At 35.6% G+C, this 27343-nt stretch overlaps 1 protein-coding gene across 18 annotated transcripts in view; it reads left to right on the forward strand.

Annotated features, from left to right (window-relative positions):
- Positions 1–1643: 1643 nt before the first annotated feature.
- The window catches only part of LOC125668263 (collagen alpha-1(XXVIII) chain-like), a 56464-nt gene continuing 30764 nt past the window's right edge, over positions 1644–27343 (forward strand). For 13 of the 18 annotated variants that reach the window (XR_008802738.1, XM_056164160.1, XM_056164159.1 and 10 more), the window contains exons 1-12: positions 1644–2913; positions 4047–4131; positions 15015–15031; positions 16652–16687; positions 17329–17355; positions 17717–17752; positions 18698–18760; positions 19154–19213; positions 19337–19366; positions 22404–22520; positions 26457–26483; positions 26583–26609. Coding sequence is in view for 17 of the 18 variants with exons in the window: in XM_056164160.1 (XP_056020135.1) it covers positions 2653–2913; positions 4047–4131; positions 15015–15031; positions 16652–16687; positions 17329–17355; positions 17717–17752; positions 18698–18760; positions 19154–19213; positions 19337–19366; positions 22404–22520; positions 26457–26483; positions 26583–26609 (786 nt within the window). In the remaining variant the exon portion in view is untranslated. Of the gene's footprint in view, positions 2914–4046; positions 4132–15014; positions 15032–15532; positions 15551–16651; positions 16688–17328; positions 17356–17716; positions 17753–18697; positions 18761–19153; positions 19214–19336; positions 19367–20518; positions 20591–22403; positions 22521–26456; positions 26484–26582; positions 26610–27343 lie in introns of all 18 variants that reach the window. The other 5 variants (XM_056164163.1, XM_056164162.1, XM_056164161.1 and 2 more) reach the window with 4 other exon arrangements.

Here is a 27343-nt window from a genome sequence, read left to right on the forward strand (position 1 = left end):
ATTTTTCGAGCTGGAAAAGGATAATAGCATATCATGAAAAAGTAGCGGTGATGATAATGATGATGGCAAAGATAAATTACTAAGAACATCTACTCGACATATTCTGGTGAAATTGTTAGAAATCTTCAACTGACGTCGCCTTCAAATACGGGTGTGAATTAAGAATAATGGGTAGCCAGAGCAACGGTGTACTACACGGACGGATGAACACAGAGTCCACGTTTCAGGTGAAATTTCATTTAATTAGCCTCTCCACGTCTTCCAGTGTCGAAACAGGTAAATGTACCGAATAATTTAATTTCACTTTCTTTATTTGTTTATACTAACAGTTGATACATATAGCCTACAAGCAAAGGTTCATAAACCGAAATGATACCATTACATGATTACATACATTCATTACGAATTTTGAAACAATGCGGGCACTCCCTTGCTAAATTCAAACAATGTACCATATTCGTAAACGTAATAAAACAAAAGAAAGAAACATCATCAGCTTTCAATTTCAAATGTTGAATAGTTTGGGAAGATGGAGGGGCCATTTTGAATACATGCCTTGCATTTTTTCATTATGTCATGCTTTAAACTTATTACTGTACAAATCATGTTATTATATACGTCATGACCTGTATGGTTCTGGTATTAAACAATACAATCGCGATAGATACACAACTTCTGTCTTCATTGTACACTATCCGGGGATGACGGATTCACAACCAGCTACTAGGCCTTATACATGAATGCCTTTAACACAGCTAGTAAAGACGACACTGCAGTTGAGTTACATGTAATGTCATTTATTTACTGGAAATAAAGGACGAGGTATACAAAGGCATAAAATAGGTTGAACAAATTGAATACATGTACATGAGTATACCGTACATTAGTTCTATTTCACTATAATTACTGGGAACATTTTAGCTTAAAGGTGTTTGGAAAAAAATAATAAATCTAATATTTACAGAACAAACAACAGCAACAACAAAAGGAAGACGTAACTAGCAGAAAACAGTTGAACACTCACTGCCATAAAAACTCACACAATCCAATATTTCAAACGAAATACATCGTCAACGAAAACATCATCTCGACAAATCATCACTGATTCCATTCACTTTCAATAGGCCTACAAAATTTTAATTCCATAAAAAAAAAAATCATTTGGTAAAACTTTAAAACCATTCTCTCTTTTGATTACAATATATATATATTATATAATTATGCATGTAAAAGTGCCGAAAGTGTCCGAAATACAGAATTTGAAATCGCTGAGATTCGTATCGTTCAAGCCATTTTACAGCGTTCGTTCCCAAATCAAAACCGTTCGTTCGTTCCCAAACAGTTCAGCGTTCTACTGGCGTAGTGGTCTAAATGAGAGTACAATGTATATAACAGTTCAGAGTTCTACTGGCGTAGTGGTCTAAATGTGAGTACAATGTATTGACAATCAACATACAGAATGCATCAAGATTATAAAAACATAACCTTCATTAAATTTACTTTCCTCCCATATACAGAAATTAATCTGAAGATGAAAATTGTCACACCTCGAAAGGAAAGACTGTATCACGAAACATAAAAAATTGACATTCCATCCTCCCTTCTAGTAATATAAACACATCATTGCTTTGCAGTATATTACAAATATTTACAATTTCCCGGTTCATAGTTATACTTTTACCATATAGTTTTGTCGACCATTGAACCCCTTCGTGTAAGCTGTAGGAATGCTTGCGGTTCAGACTGGGTGATATATACATGACCCACTATTACACTGTCCAAAGCACAGCGGGATCTCTGTACCGGAATCCGAGTTACATCGCTCCGATGCCAAATTCGATGCATAATAGGTTTGGAAAGCGACAGTACTACAAATGCACCTTGAAATGTTTTGTGTGAATTGCACAGTTGGCAGCATCGTGTCTAGTAACAACTTACTCTTCTATTACAGATGTGCTTAGTTTTTGGTTTGCACGGTTATGATATCGAACAATAAATTCCTCGAAATATCTCCCAGCAGCACCTCAGTCGTCCCATTACGCCGCCATTACTCATCTACGTGAAATCAATGAAATGTTGTCAAATCTGAGCAATCACAGCTTGCTTTTTTAGATCTTGATTTTTTTTTTTTTGAAAAAAAAAAGAAAGAAGATAAATGATAGCGAGAAGGAAGAGAAATATTTCGTGTATCAGTATTGCTATTGCTCTCTGAGATTCGCATGCTGGAACATTGCCTTCTCTGCGCTTTCGACCAAACCATGTGTTATTTTATCACCGTGGATAACAGTGTACGAGGTTTTGTAGAACTATATCGAAATGCAATTATATTATTTTAATAGGAGATAGTTAATATGGCAGGAAATAATAGATGTTTACGATGTGCGACGCATCGTCAGAATACGGTGAAATCTGAATCCAGTATTCCGAGTTAAAATTCATTCAGTGTGTAGAAGACCGGAACATGCGACCCAAGTAATCGGGCATTTTATCAAATCATCTTCTGAAAGATTGTGCCTTTTATTCAGGATTATCGCACAGTTTTCTTCCATGGATTTACAAAGTGGTGGAGTAATCTTACAGCTTTTGTTGAAATGAGTTAGCGACATTTAAAGAGACTCAGAAGGACCAGATTTCAAATATTAAAGGAAAGGCATGGAGAAAAGCAGGTCGGAAACAACGAAGAGGCGACTGGAGACCGACAAATGTCTGCGATGCTCTCTGTGGATGTTTTCAGGAATCGCCATCTCTTTGATGGTCATTTTATTAGGATTTACAATTTGGACGTTGGTGTCGTATCAGAACACAGTTCAGGCCCTTCAGTCACGGGTAGACAAACTGGAACTGGACATTGGGTTATCTGAATCTAACCGTGAGGAGATTATCACGACAAAGGTGGAAGAGGAAGTTACTAAGGTAATGTATCTATTCAGAATCTCATTCAAGCAATCTCAGAGAAGTAACCTCCGTTGAGGAACCCCGAATAAGCGGCATTGAATTTGTTTGAAGTGATGTAGAATAAATCTGATAAGAATCTCTTTAGCAGACATTTAAGCTCAGATATCTTCAATAATTGACGGATATACATCACATTAATTGCAAGTACTCGAGTTCAACAGATAGGGCTGTTTGTGTGTCCGCCTGTTGAAGTCTGAGATATATATTTACACCCCAAATAGAGTTTCAAATCAGGTTCACTCAAACTCTGGACGAGAACGGACAATCAATTATCATGAGTGTATAACCGCCATTTGCAGTCTCAAAGCTGACACAAGTGACAATCTATTGGTGATCAAAATTAGATCATCTGACCTTCTCATTTTCATCGCTACACTAAAGTTGTGAAGCGGTATCGGATTTCAATTTAACTGTATGATTTTCACTCGTTGGTATTACCAATAGTCTTTTTTAACAGACCACATTGTTGTACTTTCTATTTGAACTTCATTGGTGAACCCAGAGGGGTAGGAGTTCAAGATGGCCCTTTGTTTAAGCTTTGTAGTAAATACAAAAATAAAACCCCGGGCCACACGGGGTCCGGGTTAGAACAGGTCCTCAGTAGCCCTTGCTTGACGTAAAAGGCGACTAAATGGAGCGGACCTTCGGAAGAGACCGCAAAAACCGAGGCCCCATGTCACAGCAGGTGTGGCACGATAAAGATCCCTCCCTGTTCAAAGGCTGTAAGCGCTGAGCAATGGTCTAAATTTCGGCAATGATGACGTCTCCATATACAATGTACAACAAACCAACAACAACAACAACAACAACAACAACAACAAAAAAAAAAGAAAAGAAAAAAGGAAAGACCCATCCGATTTCAAATAGATATATTAATTATTATATAATTTGATGTGGAATCTCCCATTCTCACCGCTGGAATAGATCATGAATTCGTCTCTTAGTCTGTAGTGGAAGGAAGTATATTATATATGAAAGCCTGATTAAAGAAATATATACTGCATTTACTGCCTGACGTATTTAACAAATCACAAGCGGTGACATTTGAAGGCGTATGTTACTATTGCATGATTTGTTTTAATTCTCTGTAGAGGTTAGAACTGATGAAGACGCAGCTACTAGAATTCTACACGCATTCCCAAGTCCGGTATAGAAGACAGTCTTGTACTTGTCAAGGTAAGTGACACATTTATCTCCCCTAAATGAATTTAGTACTAAGTTCTACGTATGTCTCTCCCTAATACAAGAATGGTTTACATTTGTTTCTCTTTATATACAATAAGTACCACGTTTGTTTCCCCTTAATGACAATTGCTAATGAAAAAAATTCAAACTTGATGAAAATGAAAACTTTATTTTTGATAAGTAAAATGAATACGTTTTACCGTATGAAATGTAAATTTATTCCCATGATTTTTCAATGAATTTCAAAACAGTGAAGAGAATTTGTATAGAGTTATATAGGGCTTAGTAATAAATTTCAACTTTTGAACACCTTAGATTTACTCGTCGCATATCTATGTAGTAATTTGATAGTAGTTGCTGGATCTCAATAAAATTAAGGAATTTTATATTTGTACTTATTTCAACCAAACTAAGCCAAATATATACATATTACCCCATGCATCCATTGTTTGTCTCCCTTTATATACAATATGTACCACGTTTGTCTCCGCTTAATTCAATGATTCCTACATGTACGTTTGTCTCCCTTTATATACAATAAGTACCACGTTTGTCTCCCCTTAATTCAACGATTCCTACGTTTGTCTCCCTTTATATACAATAAGTACCACGTTTGTTTCCCCTTAATTCAATGATTCCTCCATGTACGTTTGTCTCCCTTTATATACAATAAGTACCACGTTTACCTTCTCTTAATTCAATGATTCCTGCGTTTGTCTCCCTTTATATACAATAAGTACCACGTTTGTCTCCCCTTAATTCAATGATTCCTACGTTTGTCTCCCTTTATATACAATAAGTAACATGTTTACCTCCTTTTGATACAATATAGTAATTCTATACTCTAGCCATAGTGATGGATATTGTTTAGAGTTTACAAGGGACACTGAAATGGGCTTATTTCCTATAACCCAGGCAGACTGGGACTTCCCTGTCACCTTAGGGCGGGTAAATAAGAGATGACCACAGTCACCAAAAATTTTTTAACCACAAAAAGGTGTAGTTTTCATTTCATTGATTTCATATTCATTATCGACTCGTTGAACCTCAAACTAAGAAAACACAGCAACTGTAGAGTATTGAGTGGCGGGGTACGTCTCCCGTCAGACGATCTTTTCCCCTGAAGGTGAAACTCTCGTGAAGTTCTCACACTTTCAAGGTCAAGGTCGTAGGTAAAGGTATGCGGCCTGAACGTGACGTAAATTTGCGTTAAAGATGTAAAGAAATGTCGTCAACAACACGGGGATGAAAGAAGACATAAGAGTGTATACAATGAACCAAGCAAAACCGTAGTGTTGTGCATCCTCTGGATTACCTCAACAAGGCGCATGTTTACGCGGCGTAATTAGTCCGTACTGGTATTACAAGACAAGAACTGCGAATCTAATATATTGACTGCGACTTGAATACAGACCCTCTTCAAATCGATTACATTCGCGAAAAGAGTTTTTAGCTAACAGTTTATTATTAACTAATAATATTTATGAACGACCCCACAGAGCAACCAGGCGCGCGAGCGCATCTCGTTTTCTTCACGTGTCTCGCGCTAACAAGAACTTCAATGTCATCGAACCATGACAAGCTTAAGTTCTTCATGTCAAAGAAAACTTGTGTTGTGAATTATTCTGCATAAAAACTCAGCAAGCTCGAGCTTCTAATTAGATCTGTAGACACTAATTAAATGCGCTTCCTGTTTTTACTAGTTTAAGCACTTTTAATCCGTTTTCCTAATTGAATAAACGCATTTTGGAAAAGTGCGAAATATTGTTTTTGCATTTCGAGAAATGTTGGGTTTTTTTGTCTGGAAGATATAACCGAAGAGAGAGAGAGAGAGAGAGAGAGAGAGAGAGAGAGAGAGAGAGAGAGAGAGAAGAGAGAGAGAGAGAGAGGTAGGTTGCCCAATGCTGGTATCGGAGTTAAGAATAAGATTTTTAAATGACTTTGAACTTTTGCTACGGTGTAATAAGAAACCACTACAACCTCTTCGTTACCCATAAACAAGGCGCGAAGGCCGCTTAGAACGGGTATCAAATGTTTTGGACACAGTTGTTTACTTCTTCAATCTTTACGAGATACTATCACAATCACACGTGCATTACTTTGCTATTGTGAAATCAGCATTTAATGTTCCGTATAATTCAGGACTGGAAACCAAAGTATTGTAAAAACATAAAACATAAATTACTTTTAAATTGAAATTGAACGAAACTATAATTGGTGCTATTTTCATTGCCAAATTATCATTTTGTCACCGAGAGACCGGGATTGTTCAGAGTTCTGTCTCATTTTCCTGTGTAAATAGATCTCTAAGATGGAATTCTACCTTTGAAGATTATTCATGTTTTATTAACAGAATACCAACCGTGTGTGTTTCTCCTTTAATGTAAAGTATCTATGTGAAAAGGATTCAAGAATATGAAGTTTTATAACAGAGTGTGTATATTGTTTTTATACTGATGATCAATCAATAAAAAAGGCAAAATTTTTAGTTTGGAGCACAGAGAGCGGACATAATTTATTTTGCACCACAAACGCTCATGTGGACAGAACGAATTGTGGATATATAGATAAAGTACACATGAACTTTCTACTTGGTCGTGGCTTTTGTTAAATCAATGGGGAACAATAGCATTAAGGTTTAACACCGATTCCCAGAATGCAGCGATATTTCCCACTCCATGAGGTCGTGCAAGGTCAGAAGTAAAAACAGACAAAAAAAACAAAACAAAAAACTACTTCAACATTTGTCCAACAAAAACTAACTCGCATAAATGATAAAGGCTAGCAATGTCCGTTGTTCTAGAGCAGCAAAGCGAGCCAATGTCCCATTTAAAGGGGGCTTTATCGGGAAGAAGGAAGCGTTGAGCCACTGGTAGTCCTTCCAGACCACCTCGCCTCGCATTCGATGTGAATTCGGGGTGATTGATGAGAAACCACTAAACTGGTTCTGGTATCAATAATCAACAAGAAATCGCCATGTTTTGACAAGAAAGCGATAAACGAAGCTCGTATTCAGAAACTGTATTTAGTTTCAATACCGACAAACGAAAACGTGAAAAGATGTCTTAGTTTTTGAAACTTGTTTGAATTTGGGTTTTCTTTTTTAATTTATAATTTCGTTACAGTAATACTTTCCAAATGATTTCCAATAACTTTTTATATTACATGAGAGTAAATATACTTAGGAAGAACGCATATTCTATTTAATCATATGGTTGACATTAGCAAACTTTCTTGACATTAATATAAAACGTACGAATCTTGGTATGAATGTTTTGGCATAGAATATGAAGCAGATTATTTTCCATTTTCCTTATCGCCATGAGTCTGCAAAATGTGATTTTACAGAGAAAACAATTTATGCTATTTGCAGACTTTACCGAAGAGCAGAAAACATTTATAAACATGTTGAACATAAAACATTCAGAGAGACTCTATACTTCGCCGTAGATGACGAAAGAATAGCCTAGTTTTGACAATACATCAAAGTTTCAGTATATAGATATTCCTGCTTGGCCTTTGATATGCATTTTGATATTAATCATTCTGTAAATCTTAGCGATTCCTTGGGGATACCAGATAATCAGATATGTATATTATTCCAGACTTGTCACGATTTTTAAAAGCCTTCCCTGTTCATGAACACGTACATTGATATCAAATTGCCGTGTAACTTCTCCCTTCCACTGCACGTTATATTGTTAAAGGTGAGCCAGGTATTCTTAGATTTGTTGACAAATATATGCGGTTTTCCTCTGAATACACCGCCTCGAAACGTGATTTTGAAAGAAACATCCACCTAGCAATTATTTTGGTTTTTAACAACATATAAGTGCAATGGATGATTAAAAAACACGCTGTTATACAATGGTAATGGATCTGAGTTAGGGCAATTGAAGAATGTAAAATTGAAGTGGTGATTGATTGCAATTTCTTAATAACATTTAAATCAAGTAATCTAAAAAATCTGCAGTTGAGCGTATCTTTAATTACGTGTAATGGTAATTGTCATCCATTCTTTTTAAACAAAAATCATCCTGTAATGCCAGTTACTGGTGAATTACATTACATTTTCTCCTGTATTACCAGTTATTTATAAATTACATTACATTTTCCCTGTAATACGAGTTACTGGTGAATTACATTACATTTTCTCCTGTAATACCAGTTACTTGTGAATTACATTACATTTTTCCCTGTAATACCAGTTACTTATGAATTACATTACATTTTTTCCTGTAATACCAGTTACTGATGAATTACATTACATTTTCTCCTGTAATACCAGTTACTGATGAATTACATTACATTTTTTCCTGTAATACCAGTTACTTATGAATTACATTACATTTTCTCCTGTAATACCAGTTACTTGTGAATTACATTACATTTTTTCCTGTAATACCAGTTACTTATGAATTACATTACATTTTTTCCTGTAATACCAGTTATTGGTGACAGTTTCTCCTGTAATACGAGTTACTTATGAATTACATTGCATTTTCTCCTGTAATACCAGTTACTTATGAATTACATTACATTTTTTCCTGTAATGCGAGTTACTGATGAATTACATTATATTTTTCCCTGTAAAACCAGTTACTTATGAATTACATTACATTTTCTCCTGTAATGCGAGTTACTGGTGAATTACATTACATTTTCTCCTGTAATACGAGTTACTTGTGAATTACATTACATTTTCTCCTGTAATACCAGTTACTTGTGAATTACATTACATTTTTCCTGTAATACCAGTTACTTGTGAATTACATTACATTTTTCCTGTAATACCAGTTACTTGTGAATTACATTACATTTTCTCCTGTAATACCAGTTACTTATGAATTACATTACATTTTCTCCTGTAATGCCAGTTATTTATAAATTACATTACATTTTCCCTGTAATGCGAGTTACTGGTGAATTACATTACATTTTCTCCTGTAATACCAGTTACTTATGAATGACATTACATTTTCTCCTGTAATACCAGTTACTTGTGAATGACATTACATTTTCCCTGTAATACGAGGTACTTGTGAATTACATTACATTTTCTCCTGTAATACCAGTTACTTATGAATTACATTACATTTTCTCCTGTAATATCAGTTACTGATAAATTAAAGTAAGTATATTGTATTTAACTTTGAAAGCTCTACATTATCATTATAGTGAAATCCTAACTTAGAAGCACGTATACACATTCAATATCAATCAGACGGTGTAATCAGTGATCTGTAACGTATTTAAATTCACCCAGTTATAAAAGACTAGAAAAACAAAACAATCAAATTAAGTGAATCTAACCCCCCCCCCCCCAACACACATACACACTTAAGGTTACATTCATTTGGTTTGTACTTTTGAAGGGGGAACATTGTATGAAGACTCTTCTGGCAAAGAGTCGACCATTGCCTGACCACAATATCAGTATTTGGGATTTCATTTGAAAACTAATGTGTTACAGACAGACGGACGGACGGAGGATACAAATTTTGAAATTTAGGTCAAACTTGTATCAATATGTACTTACAAATGCAGTTATGTTGTTATAAAAATGCCTCTGTTCACATCATACGTCATTGTTTTATTACACTATCTTATCTATGTTAACTATCATTTCAATCCGCCCTAAAGTACAGAACCGTTTTACAGAAGCACGTACGACAAAGATGCAATTTATTTTATTCTTTAAATTGGTTAATTGTGATTTTGTGAATAAGAAGAATTTAGATATGCAATATTATACGAATAATCTCACAAAATTAATGAAGTTGACGAGTTTTTAGAACTACCTGTATGTAACATTTTTAGTCTTAGTCGGAAGTTCTTTTGTAAAACGGGGTCCAAACCTCTATTATACATTATATTTATGATATAGGTCTGTACTTTAGTCAGATTGCTATCATTTGGAAGTGATATTTCGGGGGAGGGGTGAATAAATTTGTATATGTAAAGTTTTCTGCTTTCGCGGGGGACAGATAAAAAAGAACTTTCGACGACAAATTTGATTAACAGAAAAACCACAATTTTCAGCGAAATATTTTCACGACTTTACATTCTGATATTTACAAGTAATTTCTTTACCATGAATTTGACCCCCCCCCCTCCAGTGCAATGCATCAAGTTCGCGTGGTGAGATTTCCTCATGTTATTCACACCACGCAAATTTCAACAGCAACAAATCATGAACATTTTGATATGATTACAAGTGACGATTTGTTTTGATGATATTTCTCACTCGATCGCCAGTCTATTGCTTTATTTGAACGCGATTGGTTGTATACCATTGTGATGTCACACAACATTCATAGTCGCATGATGTTTTCTAAATTTTTAAAGATTTTCTGAAGATTATCATGATGAAAACAAACAGTGACCAATCAACGGAATACGTTAAATCCTTTATAACAAAACCACAAGAAATTGATAACAATTTAAATAATAAAATAAAATCGTAAAACCAAAAACTTGCCCGGAGTACTATAAATATTAAAAAATGGCTGTGCATGCATGACGTCACAAGGCAATCCCAGAAACGCCACATAAACGCACATCATGACTTGGATATTAACATCTAGATAAAACAGCAGAAGATTCCTCATTGCGCGTTATTGGTTCATGCTTAAACAATTGAAATAACGTTTACATACGGGTAACACATGTCTCATTAAAATACGGGATGTAGAGGGTCTGCTTGAAATCTGTTCTGTTCTAGGTTATAGAGAATCCAGGTCTCAAATCTGGAATTTAAATGCACTTTAAGTAAACAAGTGTATACATTTTTATAATGTATTTGCTACTTTATAAAGAATAGAAACTAAAGGACCAAACAGAGGATGATCATTCATAATGAGGTATTTCTTTATTTGAGATTAAAATACAAATGGAATTTCATCTAAGTTAAACTAGGAATTAATACCAGGTTCTCATTAGTAGCCTTGATCTTGACTAATTGACCTTGATTCAAGGTCACGACACACCGTCTGGTGATTTAGCATCTTTTATGCCGAGCAATTTGCAATGTCGCTACATATAAAGGTATGGCTCAAATACGATATGGGGCGGAATGACAGAATGATGGATGGACAGACGGACACAGTGGTTCATAACATACTCCACCCCCAAAATGAAATATCCCAGCTTAGCAGGTATATGAATGTCTTTTTCCAACTTTGCAGTTATATGAATGACAGGTCAAATACACTAATACGTTGTTTTACGTTGCACGTGTTCCTACCAGCATAGCTCAAATATATAAAGGAACGCTGGCGACAGGTATAAAGAATGAGCATGGATTACTCAAGATAACGTAGCTATTTTTACCGAAAGGTGTAATAATTCAACATAGAAGCGCATTTATAATTACAAGGTAAGAAGTCCGAGAATGCTAAGGTCTAGAGTTTTATACGCTGTCTGTAGTTTTAAGATTATAGAAGTAGCGATTATTACATCAGAGGCAAGTACAAAAACACTCCCCCTAGAATCGCATCAACAGGTGCTCCTGGCAAAGGATATGTCGATAAAACGCAATGGAATCACCGTGACGCGCGCGCTTCTTGATATCTACTCATTGAAGAATCCGGGAGTAAAAGGAACGAGATATTATTTTGTGAATGGAGTAAAATGAGTCTTTGATCGTCTAAGTATGAAATATTATCTTGTCTCCCCCAAACTCAAACTCAATGCGCTTTCAGATCAATGGGTTTTGCCAGTTTGTCTGGTTTTTCGAGTCATATATTTAATCCATTTAATCCAGTGTTATTAAAGGCAGAGCTCAATGCGATTATAAGATTAAAAAAAAAAGACCCGTGAGTTCGAAGAACAATAAAAAAAATCGTCTTAGTCAATCTAGTAGTAACATACACTTTGGATGGACTATACACATGGTTTAGTTGGCTGGACTGTACACATGGTTTAGTTGGCTGGACTGTACACATGGTTTAGTTAAGCTATGCGAGTTTTAGTCGGTACAATACGATCATAAAATTAAAAAAAACCAAACCTGCGAGTTTAAAGAGCAAAATAACGTTTGAGAGAGATTTTGAATCAATACATGCAGTGGTAACATATGGGTAGACCTTCTGTACGTGTGGTTATGATATTCTATTCGTTCCTCCTCAAATTCCTCCCTGATATACACGCACAGTACTTATCAACAACCACAGACTATGTTGAAATTGGTTTCTTGATCAACGTTGTAACTTTGATCATATAGTATCTGTACCAGAAAATTGACATTAAAACAAATTGTCAGTAAAAGACAATTACAGTTTAAAGTATCAGTTTAATATCAACCTCTATGTTTTAACTTTTAACATACAATCATACGGTTTACAATTTGTAAGATTCTCAGGAAGAACAGTTCATATTGCATCTTCACAAGTCAAGTGTTATTGATTCGTTACCTCACACTAACTCTTGACATCAGTCAACATTCAATACATGTGTTTGAGACAGAGCAAATAATTGGTGTTGCAGCCTGTAGCATGGAGCCAATCAGAAAACGGTTTTCATAGTCGGCCGGAAACGTAACTTAGCACGCTTAGTGACGGCAACATGGTGTAGAATCGATTGGTTTTTGGAAATTCATTTTCTTTGAAGAAACAATTAGACGGAGTTTTAGATGCTTTTCACTTAACATCTTTTCGTCAATAGACGCAATTTTTCACTATCTGTGTATGTTCTTAACCAAACTTGCTTCTGAAACAAGGAATGTCATTGGGTGATTTACTTTTAGCGTATTGCGTCATCCTCCGTCTCGGAATGGTGACTGATGTCAAGGGTTAGTGCGAGGTAACGAATCGCTCTTGACTTGTGAAGACGTTCACATTGTTGAAATCACACTTTTTAAAGATACCAATGTAAATGTCTGTCAATGAACAATAAACAATATATCATGCATATGAGTTTAACATACAAAGGAGATGACCAAACCCTGCAAAGTAAATACTATACACTCATCCATAATCTAGGCGACAGTAGGCGGGTTCAAAGTCCTAAACATTACATCTAAACAACTATGTATAGGGAGGCGGGAATTCTGTTTACTGGTTTAGTAGGTGGGCTCCTTCATTTGTGTCTTCATTGTTACTTAATACGAACACCCCTAATATGGAAGTCAATACCCGCAAATTGTACATATATGCTACTCATCTTTATTGGACCAAAAAAATCCGGAGTAGAAATATTGAGCCTTATTTTCTACAAAGACCCCCCCCCCCCCCACCACCACCACCACTCTAAATAGGTATTTTGGTCGAAGAAAAAGATATATGAAACATGGGTATGGAAATGTAAATAAGGATTTACAATTATCAGTTGCGGATCCAGGATTTCCGAAGGGGGGGGGGGGGGGCACATGTGAAAGTCAAGTATTTAGCCATTTTGGTGCCAAATCTGGAGTTTGCCTTGTAAATTTATGGCGAAAGGGGGTACCCCTTTAAATATGCCACTGATCATAGCACGTATACTGTAGGACATCATTTAATGCAAAAAAATATTTTGAAATATTTACATTGACAATGTTTTTGCTTTTGATATCTTTACAAATTGTGAAGATAGCCATTTCCTCATGAATTAGGCGCTGCAGATTTGAACAATGCGTGTATAAATCTTGTTGAATATAGTATGTCTATTTTCACGGCTGGGAATTCTGATAAAATTAAAAGTAGAATGTAAATATTTTTTAAAAAAAAATTGAAAGGACATAGGGGTTAAACTGCAACGCTTCAGACCGGCATACTTTTCATGGAGTCTAAACGCGCTTCAAGAAGTATGACGGCGTGAAGACTTGCAGTTCATACCCTCATGTATTTTCAAACATGAAATTAACCGCAATACCTTAAACAATGTACGCTCATTGAGGGTAGAATGTATACAGTCTCACCAATTGCAAATCTTTCCCGTTTGGAAAATGTATAAATCGGTTCTACTTTGAGCGAGAAACAACATTCTAATTTAAGATTTTAAAGACACAATTCTAAAAATCGATAAAAGATTACTGTAAAAATGTAGGACTTAAGTGAGGTTGTAGTTACAAACAAAACGATGTGAACATATGTTTTTTGATATTATATCGTGTTTTTCTAATTCTTTTAATCTTACACAATATGTTATAGATTTGTCAAAATAATGTAGGAATGTGCCTGAAAGCATACCAACGGTGCCTTTTTCGCTTGAGTACCAGCCCTCTAGTAACTGGGAAAGAGAAACACAAATTAATTCAGTCAGAAAGGCGGGCTTGGAATCTTGGATAGGTTTTGATTTTCTATTCCTCATTTTGTTCGTTAATCTGAAAGAATTTCTTTCAGAGATTATTTCGTTCCAACTTTTCGACCCCTTTAATAATAGAATCAAGAAATACGAATTCGGGAAAAACAAATGAGGTATTTATCAGCTGTTTTGAGACATTATTTGAAATAGACAATCGTTCACGAGCTCACTCGGTCACCCTCTGACTGTAACAATAATGACGTGTGATGTTTCGGAATGTTGGTTATACACTAGCTTGTGTCGACATCAATTACGTCGTTGTCACGTGATTTCAAGATACACGATATCAGGGATCTGTTTTGTTGTTGTTGTTGTTGTTTTTTGGAGGGGGTGTCTTGTTGGTTTTGTATGTGTGTACATTTGTTTTTGTTTTGTTTTGTTTGTAACTTTTGTTTTTTGTCCATTTTATATGGATATTATAAACTAGTTTTAAAGATGTATGTACATTTACATGGCAGTATGAAAATTAATTTATTATATTCGAATTCATAAATCGATTTATTTTTACTTTTATTTACCGGTTGTATAGATTTCCTAAATGTTACCATGCAAATAAATAAATCTTTAAAGTATCAATATTCTTTTTTTGGCAGGTCAAAAAGGCGAAAGTGTAAGTTTTATCATTTCTGAAATCATTTCTCACAAAAAAGGAGACATTTGAAAAAAAAGTATCAAAGAATGAAATTGAAGGAATGGATGACCATGTATTTATCATTGTATGTTTCAGGGAAAGTGAAGGAATGAATGACCATGTATTTATCATTGTATGTTTCAGGGAAAGTGAAGGAATGAATGACCATGTATTTATCATTGTATGTTTCAGGGAAAGTGAAGGAATGAATGACCATGTATTTATCATTGTATGTTTCAGGGAAAGTGAAGGAATGAATGACCATGTATTTATCATTGTATGTTTCAGGGAAAGTGAAGGAATGAATGACCATGTATTTATCATTGTATGTTTCAGGGAAAGTGAAGGAATGAATGACCATGTATTTATCATTGTATGTTTCAGGGAAAGTGAAGGAATGAATGACCATGTATTTATCATTGTATGTTTCAGGGAAAGTGAAGGAATGAATGACCATGTATTTATCATTGTATGTTTCAGGGAAGAAATGGTTTTCCGGTAGTGTTATTACTTGATATTCTCCACACTATTTATCTAATTTTAACAAGTTATTCCAAATATTTTAAAACTAATAAATTTATTTACACTTTACATGGGGAGGTGGTGAATTATCCTTTTCTATTTAGTGTGCCATGTTTTGTTTTCATATTACTTATCGTACTCGAGGTATTTCTTGGTACAGCTTTAGAAGATACTAGTGCTTGTACTTTATAACTTTCTTTCTAGATTCTATTGACAGTCGTGTGCTTTTGATACTCACACATACAAATGTACAGTTTATGACTAATATCATCTTTAGTGAAATGTATAAGCCACGTTAAAAAAACAAACCAGAAACAGAAAAGACACAGGAAATTGAGACGAGTTTTACTGATAGTTCAAATTTCTTTAGTGCAAATTACTCATATTTACGTAAAACTATATATATATATATTAAAAAATCCAACCATTCGTTACCTCTCGGGATCTTTTATGTAGGATAGACCTGTAGATAGACTAATTATTTAATATTTTGTAATATACCCCCCAAGCCGAAGATACAGAATATGTAAGATCCCACGCCAGCTCCCCTCGGGGGTAACCCGATGCTTCCCGGGTAGCGCACGTGTAAATGTCGCTTTCATGCATCTGCGGTTTTTCAATGCGTTTTTCCCAGACAGCTGCAGCTGCAGTTATCATGGCGTAGATGCACTTCTGGTAGCTCCTGTAACTTTGCCTGTTTGATGAGGGATAATGATGAGTAGGTGAAGGTGCCAAAAGTTTGACAAATGGCTTTATTTTGTTTCAAGTGCATGGAACATGGAACAGAGAGGAATTTAAATGAAAGGAATCGTTAAAAATTAGTTCTGCGATTTGTTTAAAGAGTTGAGTGCAGACGTTTCAATCTCCATTGGTAATCATGGATCGAAATTATTTGAGGGCAAGTTTTGAATTATTAGCTAATTTGTAATGGGGAGCCAAGTCAATTGGTTGATTTATTAATTGAAACCAACGAATAGATTTGAGGGACTACTTAAGAAATGAAATAGTGTGCTTAAATTTTTTAATTAAGACATTCAATTTCAAGTCGTTCGTAAGACGCTTTGGTGTATTTTTCAGGGACGTAAGGGAGATATCGGATATCCAGGGTTCCCGGTCCGTTTGAATTTTACATTTAAATGAACTTTGAAAGCACTGAGTATATTCCCGGCTGTCACAATGGCACGACGAACCTGCATGAACATTTACGACAAAAATTAAATTTGAAGACAAATATATCCAATTTTGAAGCACCATATGACACAGAAAATTCTGTTCCATTGTTTTATTAGTTTAAACATGTATAAATGAAATGCTTATTAATTAATGAAATGCTTTTAACCACTCCAACTCAGGTTTAATTCAATATTTTTCTTTAATTTGGGAGTCATGGATTTGCTTCCATATATTTTATTTGGTATGCTCTAACAACAAGCTATTGTATCAACATCACTCAAATCAATTAATACCAGGATTTCATTTTTAAAAATTGTTGTGAAATTCAATGCATAGCACTGCACTTTACTGCATGTAATTGACAGATTTGAGAATACATTTAATGGTAAAGTTAAATACAGGTAAAATATTCAATTGATATCTAGTTATTTTCGTAGGCAATTTTGTTTGTTCTTAGATGTGCGTTGTTTCAGATAAATAGTTGAAGCCATTAAACATTTTTTATCTGCATGTAAAACAAATAACTAATTAAAGTATACTAGCTGATTACTGAATATAACAAAATCATGAATATCTTTCAGGGTTCCATTGGTCAAACAGGACCTAAGGTAAATAACCTATACCCTTGGCCATTTGAATAATTTGGACTTTGTTGTCAGAAAATTGTAATTTGCGTTACAATTTAAGCTAATGCAAATATTTCCTTCCCCTAGGAGATTATGCCCGTAATATATATATATATATAATCTCAAAGCAAAAACAAGTAAAATATCAACATGACCCCATATCCAAAAGACCCATCCCCTACACCCCTACTTACACCAAAACGAAATTACCTGTATCATTAAATTTATTTTTGAAAGTTAAAAAAAAAATGACTACATCAATATATAGAATTATAATCATTTTTGATTCGATTTGATCCACGTGATAATTGCTTGTAAACATGATGCACATTTTTTCTTCTAGGGCGAAGCTGGTGAACGAGGGCCGCAGGGACTAAAGGTATAATGAATTGTAAAACAACTTCCATATATTCTATACAGACGTCTACGTTTCAAGCAAACCTTTTTTAGTAGAGAGAGAGAGAGAGAGAGAGAGAGAGAGAGAGAGAGAGAGAGATATATATTATTACTTGATATCTTGACATGTTTGATACGTTGTTATCGGTCATTTAAAACAGAGCATTTCATGTACATTGTATCATACAGTGACATACAGTACAGTTCTCAAGTCTCTCAGATCACGGAATTTTGTACACCCCTGTATACTGTTCGTCCAGAACTTTCAAAATATCATTTTTATTAAACAATGCAAGATAAAGACTTCGTATTGTCGTATTTGGTTTGCTGAAAGGTAAAAGTTTTGTCAGACAACGGCGCAGGTTATTTCTTAGAAGCCAAATTTTTCTTAATGTAATTGGGCATGGTCAGGAATACGGTGTTTCACAAATACATCTTGCTGCTTGTAGGTCAAGGTCATACTGTCTCACAAACACATATTGTTACTTGTAGGTCAAGGTCATAATGTCTCACAAACACATATTGTTACTTGTAGGTCAAGGTCATAATGTCTCACAAACACATATTGTTACTTGTAGGTCAATGTCATAATGTCTCACAAACATATCTTGTTACTTGTAGGTCAAGGTCATAATGTCTCACAAATACATATTGTTACTTGTAGGTCAATGTCATAATGTCTCACGAACACATCTTGTTACTTGTAAGTCAAGGCCTTATTATTGGGAGCACAGGGTCATAGTATCTCAACAAACAAATCTTATTACTTGAAGTTCAGTGTCATATGATCTCACATATTATTGGTAGGTTAGGGGCATACATTTGACTTATGACGAACACATTTTATAATTTGTAGGTCAAGGAGACAATGTCTCATAAACATATCTTGTTATATCTTTCCTTTAATTTGTCTTTCATTGTGTTTTAGGGAGAAAAGGGTAACAAGGGCTCTACAGGTTTACCTGGTTATGATGGTGGGCGGGGACCAAAGGTAAAACACAACAGATTCCTACACCTGAATCTATCCGGGTTTACGAGTGCTCATTGATGTCATTTTACCAGTAAATAATCATTGCTTTTTGGGGGGAGGAAAACATCACAGTTATCGACCGGTAAAAACAAGGGTCTTATTTTGAAGGATAATAATAAACAACATATTCATTTACAGGTAATAATTGTTAATAAAATATTTATTTTATCACAGTATCTCTTTCGATCTTTGAAAATATCTTGTAACCGGTAGGGGACTCTATTGCTACACTTCTATTCTCTACGGGGAGTTAAGACAATCAAGGTGCTTTTGAGGGTTTGGATAGCTACATTATATTACATCGTTATCAGATTTATAGCAACTTTGAAATTTGAATGTAATTTTGTTCTACAGGGGGTTAAAAGGTCAATACGATTCCAGGACGAAGCGTTCCCAAATATTGTAGATCTTAAGGTATCATAGTCACGTAATTAAAAAAAAATGATTAAAGATAATCAATCAGGAATTCTTGAAAATTAAAACGAAGTATTTTGTACAAAAACGAATTCTGACGTTTTGTGTTTCGGATTTTGATAGGGGGCATCTTACGAAGTTATTACTATCAAGGTCGGTATGTTCTGTGAATTGCGCATGCTCGGAATTTGAGAATAACCGTTACGTCACGTCCACTCATTGTTATTGCATGGCAAAGAGTAGCGCACATTTCTATCATGCTATTTCAGTTCGATGCAGGAAACATACAAAGTTTTTCTTTAGAACGACTTATCTCGTGGGGATCCGGGTTAGAATAGTTCCTCAGTACCCTTTACTTGTCGTAAGAGGCGACTAAATGGGGCGGTCCTTCGGATGAGACCACAACAACCGAGGCCTGTGTCACAGCAGGTGTCGCACGATAAAGATCCCTCCCTGCTCAAAGGCCATAAGCGCCGAGCATAGGCCTAAATTTTGCAGCCCTTCACCGGCAGTGGTGACGTCTCCATATGAGTGAAATATTCTCGAGAGGGACGTTAAACATTATTCTATCAATCAATCAATCAATCAATTAGAAGACTTTACTATCATGGTTACTGACATAGTCTCAGAATATCATCATAGTTATTGACATATTTCCAGAAATGTAGACGTGCTCTGGATTCTACTTTAGTGTATATGATAAATAGGACAGACGAATTGATTAACAGACAACACGTAAAGATACTATTGTTTTTGAGGATTGGTATGTTCAGTCAGCCTTCTTTCAGTAGAACACATGTTTGAAAAGCTTCATGGTAGACACCACGTCAAAAGAATCGTAGATTAGGAACTAATTTGTTGTATGTAAAAAGTCACTTGATCATCTGGAAAGAAACTGCAACATCTTAAAACACAAAACATCATAAAAACAACACAGTTTGTTTATTCAATAAATAGATGTTGTTTTGAAAACAGCTGTAAAATAACTACACTGTACGCCAGCTCTTGATGGGTATCTCAAACCGCAAAGTTACGCAATTTATATTTCATCTCCAAGATTTGTGTGCACGCTTCACGGAGTTTGTGTATGGCCTGTGTGTTTGTTCCGTGAATGACCAGTGTACTGAAGTGCATTAAGAACGTCTGATGTTTCTTGTGGTTTTTTCCCTTACAGATATATTTGTAAAACGCATGACGTCACTGTAGTAGTGCGCAAGGCATGTTTATACCATTATATTGATTTTCCTTCAAAATGAATAGCAGTAGTCGTTGCATGAATTTGAAACAGCATGTTCATCGTTCAAGGGCGACAGAGGACCACGAGGCGTGCCAAGTTCTGCCCCTTCAGACGCAGAAATGCAACTTGAATATCTCCAGGTAGTATTGATACCGGGGAGTATGTTGTTTTCTCTTGGAAATGTCACTGAACAAACACATATGCATGCTAAATTAAAATGTATAAGATCTAACAGTTGATTTTGATTTTATTAAGTCTCCCAAACGAAGTTTGGAGACTCATTGTCATTGTGTTTGCTCGGTCCTTTTCTCCTTCTGCTTCTTTCTCCCGCCTAAAACTGTCCGCAGCCGTTCTCCGTATCCCGTTGATGTAAGTATTAGATATTCAAGGATATCATAGGCCAATATATCTAACTGTGCAGAAATACTTTTATTTTCAGATTAAAGGGGGCTAGGGTACATTTGGGGGGGGGGGGGGAAATCAAATGGGGATGGGGTCTAACATAGAACTCTATGGTGGAAATTAATTACAAAATTCAACAGGCATAACTTGGCAAATATGATACATATGATTCTGGGATCATTGGAAATAAGAAGAGAATGACAGGGGCTACAAACTAGTATTAAGGTCAAGGACATCAGTGACCTTGACCTCTGACAATGAACATAAAGTAGATATAACTTCAAAACCGGGACTAATAGCGGCATGGGATCTTCAGAAATGATAAGAGGATGATAGAACATACTAACTAGTATCAAGGTCAAGCAACTCCAGTGACCTTGACCTCTGAATTTGGAACGTAAAATTGGCATTACTTCAGAGCCAGGTCTGATAGTGACACGGGATCTTCAGAAACGATGAAAGGATAATAGGATCTACAGATTAGTATCAAGGTCAAGTGAGCCTGACCTTTGACCTTGGAACATTAAGACTGGTGTAACTTTAAAACCGGAATCGATAAAGACATGGGGTCTACAAAAATGATAAAAGAATAATAAGTGGTATCAAGGTCAAATGTCTCCTGTGATCTTCATCTTTCACATTGATCATAAAAACTCGGATCACTTTAGAACTGGGACCGATAGAGACATAAATCTTCAGAAAGGATAAAAGGATGTTGTGAACTACACAACTAGTATCTCCAGTGACCCTGACCCTGATGATAAAAAAAACTCATTACTTTAGAACCAGGACCGATAGCCATATGCAATCTTCATAAATTGTAAAAGGGTGATATGACCTACAAACTAGTTTCAAGGAGAAATTACTCCAGTGACATTGACCTCTTATCTGGAACATATGAACTGATATAACTTCAGAACCAGGTCTGATGGGGACCTGGTATTTTCAGAAATGATGAGAGGATGATGGGACCTACAGTTTAGTGTCAATGTCAAGTGACTCCAGTGACCTTGACCTTAAATCATAAAAACTTGTATAACTTTAGAACCGGGATTGATAAAGACATGGAATCTTAAAAACTGATGAGAGGATTTTAGGACCTACAAACTAGGATAAAGTTCAAGTGACACCAGTTTTACTAAAAGAAACAAAGGAATTTTTTTGGAAAATTTTCAAAATCAAGATCTTTGAGATCTAGATTTTTAAAAAATGAAATGAAAATTTGAATGGATTTTGTGCATTGAGTTATTAATGTGGGGGAAACTAGCAGTACTTAAAACAAGCCCACTTTTGTACAGCCAGTACTTCGTTTGGGAGACTTTATAATCGGCAAATCATAGCTTGTTTATTTTGTATTTATTGTTTCATATGCATGACTATTTAATTAATAGATTTTAAATGCATCTTGCTTGGGAATATTTTCCTTATTTATGTTAAAATTGTGGAAAAATTGTATGAAATCTATTCGATTTTCAAATGATTATTTTTGTAGCTATAGAAAGAGTCATCACAGAATTTCATTGATATCACTATCTTGTTGATTTCATTCAGGGAGAACCAGGGCAACCAGGTCCCAAAGGGTTACAGGGCAATCCGGGGGAACCAGGACCAAAGGGAAATACGGGCTTACCTGGATTTGATGGTTTACCTGGTCCTGCTGGCCCACCGGTAAGTATCATGTGCCCCCGTCATAAAACGAACCATATCTAACTAAACTGAAACAAAATGTGTCTGTACTGTTGCAAACGACAAGCAATGGATTTTACAAGAAATTAAAAGGAAGTTAGCTCCTGAGCTTTTGGGTACAACTGCGCAGGATGCTACAACTAAGTATTTACTGGTTCAATATTGATCTCATTGGTGCAAACATATTACTCATTTATTGCTGAACCCTATCCAGTTGAAATTTTTTGTGTCAATTCAAATTTTGAAAGGGTTTGGAAGGGACTATATTTTGTGGCGGAAGGATTCATTAATCAAAAAGTTCTAATTCTACATGATATTACAGTTTCTGTTTCATCCAATATACCCTCTATTTTTATACTCCTGTACGTGTATTTCAGTTTTATAATTCATGATAGTAGTTCAGACTTGGAACTAGTTCAAATGTTATGATTTATTAACTTGGTTGATATATTTTTCCAAACAGAACACCGATTCTTAAAAAAAGTTTTAATTAATTTACTAGAAATTTTGTATAAAAATTCAGTATTTTCGCCAATAATTCAAAAATTTGATCTCCAACCCCACTTTTTAGCTCACCTGAACCGAAGGTTCAAGTGAGCTTTTCTGATCGCTTTTTGTCCGTCGTCTGTCTGTCTGTCCGTCTGTCTGTTAAACTTTTCACATTTTTGACTTCTTCTCCAGAACCACTGGGCCAATTTCAACCAAACATGGCCAAAAGCATCCTTGGGTAAAGGGCTTTCAAGTTTGCTCAAATGAAGGGCCTTGTCCCTTTCAAAGGGGAGATAATCACAAAAATGCAAAAATAGGGTGGGGTCATTTAAAAATCTTCTTCTCAAGAACCACTGGGCCAGAAGAGCTGAAATTTACCTGAAAGCTTCCTGACATATTGCAGATTCAAGTTTGTTCAAATCATAGCCCCCGGTGGTAGGATGGGGCCACAAGGGGGGATCAAAGTTTTACATACAAATATATAGGGAAAAACTTTAAAAATCTTCTTCTCAAGAACCACTAAGCCAGAAAAGCTGAGATTCACATGAAAGCTTCCTGACATAATGCAGATTCAAGTTTGTTCAAATCATGGGCTCCGGGGGTTGGATGGGGCCACAAGGGGGGGATCAAAGTTTTACATACAAATATATAGGGAAAAACTTTAAAAATCTTCTTCTCAAGAACCACTGAGCCAGAAAAGCTGATTTTTACATGAAAACTTTCTGACATAGTGCAGATTCAAGTTTGTTCAAATCATGGCCCCCGGGGGTAGGATGGGACCACAAGGGGGGATCAAAGTTTTACATACAAATATATAGGGGAAAAACTTTAAAAATCTTCTTCTCAAGAACCACTAAGCCAGAAAAGCTGAGATTTACATGAAAGCTTCCTGACATAATGCAGATTCAAGTTTGTTCAAATCATGGGCTCCGGAGGTTGGATGCCCGGGGGCAAAAGGGGGATCAAAGTTTTACATACAAATATATAGTTAAAATCTTTTTCTCAAGAACCATTGAACCCGAAAAGCTGATTTTTACATGAAAACTTTCTGACATAGTGCAGATTCAAGTTTGTTCAAATCATGGCCCCCGGGGGTAGGATGGAGCCACAAGGGGGGATCAAAGTTTTACATACAAATATACAGGGAAAAACTTTAAAAATCTTCTTCTCAAGAACCACTAAGCCAGAAAAGCTGAGATTTACATGAAAGCTTCCTGACATAATGCAGATTCAAGTTTGTTCAAATCATGGGCTCCGGGGGTTGGATGGGGCCACAATAGGGGTTCAAAGTTTTACATACAAATATATAGGAAAAATCTTCTTCTCAAGAACTACTGAGCCAGAAAAGCTGATTTTTACATGAAAACTTTCTGACATAGTGCAAATTCAAGTTTGTTCAAATCATGGCCCCCGGGGGTAGGATGGGACCACAAGGGGGGATCAAAGTTTTACATACAAATATATAGTTAAAATCTTTTTCTCAATAACTACTGAGTCAGAAAAGCTGATATTTACAAGAAAACTTTCTGACATAATTCAGATTCAAGTTTGTTCAAATCATGGCCCCCGGGGGGTAGGATGGGGCCACAAGTGGGGGGTGGGGGGGGGGGGGTCAAAGTTTTACATACAAATATAGGAAAAATCTTTAAAAATCTTCTTCTCAAGAACCATTGGGCCAAAGAAGTTGACATTTACATGAAAGCTTTCTGACATAGTGTAGATTCAAGTTTGCAAAGGGTAGTTTGGGCCATAATAGGGACTAAGGTTTTACATGCAAATATATATAGAAAATCTTCAGATATGGGCCAAGGTGACTCAGGTGAGTGATGTGGCCCATGGGCCTCTTGTTAAAGTTGCATTTTAATTTGTAAGATCTGACCTTGAAAATTGTGTAAAATTTAGAAATTTACATTACTCCTAATATGTCCTTTTAAACTACATGTATCAATTTTGATATCATGAAGTTTTTTATATATCAAGTGCAAAAAGGTCATTATCTATTTCTATTAATAGTATCAATTTTTCGTAATCTGTAGTGTTAGAAGACATAATTTTGTATCTATTTTATGTAATGATTGATATTTATTTGTTGCTTATGTTGTGTTGACACCAACAGAAATATCAAGTTTAATTGAATAAATTTTAAGTGCAAAAAGGTCATGTTTAGGACACTATATCTCAATAACAAGCCTTGCGACCCCAGTTTTTCTTTTAATTTCCTAATTCTCCTTCAATGTAGAAATCAAAAATACACTTCCCAAAAATTGACATTACTCCAAATCTCAGGTGCGAACCTCTTTAAGCAGAAAACATACAGTGAATGTAAAATTCGGATCATAAATCGCTAGTCAAACTATATACATGTAGTCTGTGTCATAGTGGAGTGGGATACGAAAAAACGACAAGTATCAATAATCTACATTGGTAACAAGAATGTGATATTTGTTTATGTAATATATGTCTCTTGATAAAGACGCGGGTAGCGTCGAAAATTTGAGTTTTGAATAACCGACAGTGTCGTGGCCTTTTCAGTGCTTATATATATATGAGAGTGTGATGTAAGCATGTCCATTTACCACTCAATTGTTTATAATTATTAACACTTACACTTAAATCGTAATCGCTGAACTTTTCAAAAAACAGAAAGTAACTACATTTAAACCTATGGTTCTTTACTCTGTATTTGGACTCGTCTATTTCACAAAGCTACACCCTGTCAGGTCATAGTTCACAAAGCTCCACCCTGTCAGGTCATAGTTCACAAAGCTCCACCCTGTCAGGTCATAATTCACATAGCTCCACCCTGTAAGGTAATGTTTCACAAAGCTCCACCCTGTCAGGTCATAATTCACATAGCTCCACCCTGTCAGGTCATAATTCACATAGCTCCACCCTGTCAGGTCATAATTCACATAGCTCCACCCTGTAAGGTAATGTTTCACATAGCTCCATCCTGTCAGGTCATAGGTCACAAAGCTTCACCCTGTCAGGTCATAATTCACATAGCTCCACCCTGTCAGGTCATAATTCACATACATGTAGCTCCACCCTGTAAGGTCATGATTCACATAGCTCCATCCTGTCAGGTCATAGTTCACAAAGCTCCACCCTGTCAGGTCATAATTCACATAGCTCTACCCTGTCAGATCATAATTCACATACATGTAGCTCCACCTTGTAAGGTCATGATTCACATAGCTCCATCCTGTCAGGTCATAGTACACAAAGCTGCACCCTGTCATGTCATAATTCACATAGCTCCACCCTGTCAGGTCATAATTCACATAGCTCCACCCTGTCAGGTCATAATTCACATAGCTCCATCCTGTCAGGTCACTATAATCGAATTGTATATTAGCACTTCACATCCTTTGAGATGATCCTGATTAATTTATTCATGTCCAGTTTTTTTGTGTTTTCTTTTTGTAGGGACCTGCTGGCCCGAAAGGAGAACGGGTAAGTGTTTTTTCTCCATGTTTGCAATGATATAAGCATCGTCATCATTTCAATTATATACAGCTACTATAGTGTGGAAATTTGATTTTATTTTTACAGGGTATTCGTGGAAACCCTGGTGTACCGGTAAGACATTTATCATGCTAATAAATAAAGAATGACATCTGGTCAAAATTTAGTCGTCGTTGTTGTGAACTTTTCACATTTACGACTTCTTCAGAAACATTCAGTCAAGTTCAACCAAACTTGGCACAAAGTATCCTGATGAACAGAGGACTCAAGTTTGCACATGTTCCTTTCCAAGAGGATTTATTTTTTAAAAATCTTTTCAAGAACCCCCAGGGTACATTGCGCAAACATCCTTAAGTAAAGTAAATTCATATTTCATCAAATCATAACCCCCAGGGCGAGGACGGGGCCAGGAAGTTTTAAATGGAAGTATATGGGGAAACATCGATAAATCATCGTCCTCCTTCATAGCAGGGCTAAGGTTAAATCAATATGAAAGCATCCTTTTATAGTGTAAATTCTCATAATACGACACCCCCACACACTTTAGAGTTAGAGTGCGTCATAATGGGGATTAGATTTATACATAGGAATGGTGGAGAAAATAAAGATCAAGATTACAGTTTATCAATATAATATTGAAATAAATTTTGTTCACACCTTATCCTAGGATCACGGAAGAACTATTATAAGGCTTGAATAATTTGAATAGAAACACATTTACATTCACCAATGTTTCATTAATAATTATTATCCTTTGCTAGTTCAATATTTATATACAGTAAATCACGTTTATACCGAACACGCTTATAACGAATTTATGCTTATTGCGAAGTAATATTTATTCCACT

The sequence above is a fragment of the Ostrea edulis genome, chromosome 4 (genome assembly GCF_947568905.1).
Source record: "Ostrea edulis chromosome 4, xbOstEdul1.1, whole genome shotgun sequence".
Taxonomy (NCBI): domain Eukaryota; kingdom Metazoa; phylum Mollusca; class Bivalvia; order Ostreida; family Ostreidae; genus Ostrea; species Ostrea edulis.